Raw genomic sequence first — 5,390 nt, forward strand, 5'->3', positions numbered from 1 at the left:
CTGGTCCATCGCTCACTGGGGAGGGAAAGTAACAGCAGAAGATGCTGAGAGATGTTAAATGCATTTGTGCTTCAAGCCTCGCTAGAAAGAACCAGAAGAGCCACCTCATTACATAGAAAAGGAGCAGCAGAAGGATTTGGGTCCAGTCCAGAAAAGAGCTGGTTCCTGAGGTGGCTTTACCCAGCTCTTCAGGTACTCTGAGATGACTGTTTTCAGGTTCACCCAATTCAAAAGCATCTCCTTCCCTCACCTGGTTGCAGGTTTCCTCCTTTCCCGGGAGGAACAGCCCAACATGTGTTTTCCAGCAGGAGCTGGTCCATTGCAGGAGTTTCCCACTTCACCCTGCTCCTCCCTCCCACCACTTGTCCTGAGCCATTTCCTTCCCCCTGGCCTCTGAGTACCATTAGGTGAGAGCTGAGGAGATGGAATGTTCTGGAGTGTTGAAACCAGAATTGCAAAGAAATAAATGAACAATTATTGCTTAATAAATTATATTCAATAAATGAGGTCTCTTGACAGCCCTTTTCTGGTTAGGAACAACTTCAAACCATGGCACTTGCTACGACACAGGAACCAGTCCTACCTGTGACCTGATCTTCAGTGCAGGTCCGAGTTTCAGCCCCATGTTGTTCAGTAAGTGCTCTTCCGTCAGGAGGGGCAGGGTCTCCCCATCAATAGCCTGCTCTCGGAATACCTGGAAGCAACCAGAACACAGATCCAGGCTTAGGAATGCCACTGATGTGTCCGATGCTCGTGTCTGGCCCTTGCACATGAAGGTGCTGTGGAGAAGGTTGGTATTGCTACATGAGAGGTAGGAACACGCTTGTATCCACAGCCAGGAGCCAGCGAGTGAAAGGAGACACGTGTGGGAATGGGAAGTGGGGCTGGTTGGGCCAGTTTAGATAAAGCAATACTTTTATTTCACTATATTTTTATGGTATGATGGGGCAGGAAGTATCATCCCCAGGTTTAGGCACCTTTCTTTTCCCCAGCACTAACAGTGACATGGACTAATAAACATCCCAGTGCCGCTGTAGTGGCTGAGGTAGCCCAGTGGTACCACTGAACATGGTGTGATTCTGCATGCTCTTAACACACTGACTGTCTCTTACCCCTCTCCTGCTTCATGGAGTGAAGCAGACGCTGGTGATGTGCAAACCTGTACTCAAAGCAACGACAGCACGGCTGGATAACCCCATAAACAGCAGTTTCCTGTGCCCACATTCCAGCCATGCAGAACTGCACCATCTTAACACACTCAAAGACAGGAAAAAGCCCACTTTGTTTTGCCTCCGTTTCCAATGACGGGCTCATGCAAGAGTTTTCCACCTACCAGGGACTGTGTAATAGAGGTTAAGGTCTGGCTCTTGCTCCATTCTTCATGCAGAGAGCAGAGGAACACACCAGCCTCCCCAGAGCATTCACTCTGCATGTACGGGCTGGGTACTTGACGAGTAAACTGCCACCACTGTGTAAGCCAGGCAGCAGGTCCCCTCAGCGGGGGAGATGGCAGCCAGAGGCCTGGTTTTCCCAGCTAAACCCACCTCCAGAGTGGATGTTCACAGCCCAGCTCATACTGGATGTTCCCCGAAATGCCCTGTGTGGGGCAATGCCTTGGGCACGGTGCAAGGGACAGGGTTCAATTCACTCTAATGGCTTCTTTGTCAGCAGCAGCCCGTGGCCATCCCTCTGGAGGGTGGCACCGGCTGTTAGAGCCGAGGCAGCTGAGCTGCTGCAAGTGGGTTTGATCGCTGGGCTCCAGCATAAAGCTGCTCAGGACTGCAGCACGTGGTGCTGCTCTCTGCCCTAGCAGCACTTACTGTACCCATTTACCTTCCTCCCTCTGCAGCCAACGTGGGCTGGGAGCCAAAAGCCTCCCTTTGCACACACTGAAACTCTCCACAAGAAGCCTTGTAACTTGAGGAAATCATCCCCTCGAGTGTCCCACGGGGCCTGATCCACTGCAGGGACAAAGCTGAGCGCTGCCGAGGGCTGAAATGAGGCACAACCACTTGTTTTTGCTGCAGTTCCTTGTCTGTCTGAACCGTGTCTCGATGCACAGCACACACCCAGCCTCTTGCTGGTTTTGCTGGCAGGAACAGCCTGCAGAGCAGTGCCAGACCTCCCCGGCACTGTGGTTTTGGAGAGGAGAACACGGGCAGCTTGGAGCCGGGTCACCCTCAACACTGGCATTTTCACATAGTAAAAACCTGCTACACACATAACCATAGGGCATAAAAACATCATCCCTTCAGCCCCCAAAAAAAAACCCCCCATGTAAGGCAGCGCGGCCGCGACAGGAGCCTGGTTACAGCAGCTCCCACTATCATCAAACATGGTGTGCAAAGCACTGAGATTGCTGAACCTTTGTCTCAGCAAGGTATTGATTTCTTCCCCACCACTCTACCAGGAGCTGGCAATGGAGGTGGAAATGGATGAGCCTCCTGCAAGGTGGCTCCAGTAAACAGAGAAGCCTAATAAATAGGGAAGCTTCCAGGCAACTCTTGATCTTCATTCCCCAGCGCAGGAATGCAGACAAAGTGCAATGCCAGTGGTGCAGGAGCACACTGAGGTGGGGTAGCAGAGAACGGGAGCAGATGTGTGGTTTGTATGTGTGTGGTTTGGTTTCAGAGCCTTCTGCTTGAGCTTGCTTCTACACCTTTATCATCCTCGCTGAACCCCGCTCCACACACACAGACCTGCTGCTTCTCACTCCCATCGACACCCATCCATCCACCATCCTTTTCAACCAGTGTCCCTTCCCTTCCTTCCCCACAGTCGGAATCTGCCCCTTCTCTCTCCCACACACACAGAGTCACCCTGATGCACTCCCAAGCACAACCCAAATCTCTGTTGTTCCTCTTGGGGAATGTCACATGTACCCATCTCTAATAAGCATTTGCTTTCCTAAGTGCTGCCTCTCACGTGCATGCACTTTGTTCCACAGAAGCACTGGGTTTACAGGTGGTTTTAACAAAGAACTCCTGCCTAAGAGCTCATCTCAGTCTCCCCTCTGTCAGTTTAGACCCATTCCTTTTGTCCTGTCACTACATGCCCTTGTAAAATGCATGGAAGCAGGATGCTGAGCTCTTAGAATGGCTGGGGCAAGCGTTCAGCAACGACCAGCCCTTGTCCCTACTCCATCCCCTCCCAGTACACTCGCTTTACTGCCACCCGTCCGCAAGGTCCATCACACACCACCTCAGGATCTTCACTGGCAGCAAGCAGCTCTTTAACAGTGCACTAGGAAAGTGGCTCTGACACAGACCTTCTCCTAGGTGGGACAGTGCAAGGAAAGCAGGCAGAGACAGCAGGGAGAGAGCAAGGGCTTGAAGGGAGGATGTTCCTCCTGAGGCTGTGAAGAGCTTTACCTGAGTGTACTCGGTGCAGCCAGACAAGTTGGACACAAAGCTGCACACATCCTCCACCGTCCATTTGCTGATGTCTTCCAGCGCGGGGCTTTCCTCACCATCCAGAAACAGACCTCCCATGGTGCCTGGATTGTTTGGAGTCAGGGGGGGTAGGAAGGAGGGGAGGAGAAAGAAACATAAACCATTCAAATCCCACCCGGACAACAACCCGCCTGCCATGTGAATATGTTTCTCTAGCCACACATTCATCTTTAATGACCTGTCAATTAAAGCACTGGGCAGGGTCAATTCATAGGCCTCTTCCTCCTGGAGGTCCCCAGCTTGGGAAAGGAGGGGGGTAAGGGAAAGGAAAAAAAAGCCCTGGCTAATGCATTTCATGTGTTTAATGTTCTTCAGCTGTGGGGAAGGAACAGGGGGAAGGGAGAGGAGAGAAACAACCCTCAAGGAGCGTTTCTCCACACGCACCACGAAGCAGAAAGCTCTGCCTGCCCCGTGGGCTGCCTCCCCCAGCCCTTCTCCCGGCGACGTGCTCCGCATGGGAACGGGCCCCGGCGCCTCTCCCCGGTGGCCACGGCCTTGCCGGAGCCTCAATCACCAGAGGACAGCTCGCTCTTTCCAAAGGCTCATTTCCAGTCCACCCCAGCCTGAAGCATCCATCGGATCCGCTGCCTCCAGGTGATGGGTGACGGGATGACCCCCGCCAGCCCCTGGGACACCCCGGAGACAGCCCAGCTCGGCTCCAGCCCGTATGTCAATGCTCTGCAACGCAACAGCAGTTCAGGTCCCAGCCCTGTCAGCACAGACAGGGGTGATGGGTTCCAAAGAGGGGGAAGAGGGTCCCCCAGCCCTCTATCCGCAGTGCCTGACAGCACGGGATGGAGCTGAGAGAGGAGCCATAGGAGAGGCACAGAGAACACGAAACCCCAGGCAGGTAACTCCTATTTACTGCAGTGTGTGACAGGGAAAATGCAGCAACAAGTGATGAAGAAACCGAGTTCTAGAAAACACCACTTCGTGGGGGAGGAATGAAAGGTGGTGGTAACCTGCGGAACTCACCACTGCCTGGTATCATTCAGAGCAGGGGATCAAGAGGACGTTCACAGAGATGTGAACATCCATGATTACAGTGGATAGAAAAAGTTTATGAGGGGTATAAACTGTTGTGCTTCGGGGCATGAAGCAAGAGATTGGCATAGAAAGTACTTCTCCCAGGGGTCTATCAGGCCAACATTATCTGTCCTGTAGGCTTAAGGTCTGACCATGCTGCGACTCCACTCCTTGGCTCCTGTCCACAGCAGGTGGGATATCAGATACAGGCTTCCCAAGTAGTGACAAGATAAAGTGGGATGCAATGAAATCCTGGTGGGAAGCACAAGCCCAGAGAACAAGCGGCGGGTTCCCTGGGGAATGCACCAGGGCAGAGGGAAGAGGCATGGAAAGAGCGAACAGCAAAGCCACGCGCCGAGTCTCCACTTGGCAAAGCCACCAGCACGTTCCAAGGGAACAGGAAAAGGACAGGATTTACACAGGAAGTTATCATGCCAGTAAGATGCTTCTAAACCACCAGGAGCCTGCGCCAGCCGCAGTCAGACACCATGTAATCACTTCCACTATGTTTCCGCTCCTGACTTCCCGCTTCCTTTCCCAACCTCCACACCATTCCCATCGCAGCACCACCACCACATCCCTCCCTCCTCTCAGGGAAGGAGATGGCAACGTCTGCTTCAACCCCAACTACAGCTCACCCTGTGCAGCCGACGGGCATTCCCAGTGCAAAGAGACCAGCGCCAACTCCAGACAAGCACGTCTTGACTGGAGCTGTGGGGAGAGACAGGAGCCATCCCCAGGCTGCTGCCTCTGCCTCTACCTGCTCCTCTGGGGTAGGGATGGGGCTGTCCCTCTCCCCATGCCTTGGGGACTCGGTCACATCTCTGCAGACCTCCCTTCTTACCAGCCCAGGACCACAGGGTGGGCAGGGAAATCACCTCTCACACATCCTTAGTCCCAACCACACTCTTT

At 53.4% G+C, this 5,390-nt stretch overlaps 1 protein-coding gene across 1 annotated transcript in view; it reads right to left on the bottom strand.

Annotated features, from left to right (window-relative positions):
* Window positions 1-5,390, bottom strand: part of SAMD11 (sterile alpha motif domain containing 11) — a gene marked incomplete at both ends in the record, with an annotated part of 12,619 nt that overhangs the window by 1,631 nt on the left and 5,598 nt on the right. The window contains 2 exons of the mRNA XM_010012229.1: window positions 584-694; window positions 3,372-3,496. Coding sequence (XP_010010531.1) covers window positions 584-694; window positions 3,372-3,496 — 236 coding nt within the window. The remainder of the gene's footprint in view (window positions 1-583; window positions 695-3,371; window positions 3,497-5,390) is intronic.

The sequence above is a fragment of the Nestor notabilis genome, unplaced genomic scaffold (assembly GCF_000696875.1).
Source record: "Nestor notabilis isolate BGI_N333 unplaced genomic scaffold, ASM69687v1 scaffold20703, whole genome shotgun sequence".
Classification (NCBI taxonomy): domain Eukaryota; kingdom Metazoa; phylum Chordata; class Aves; order Psittaciformes; family Psittacidae; genus Nestor; species Nestor notabilis.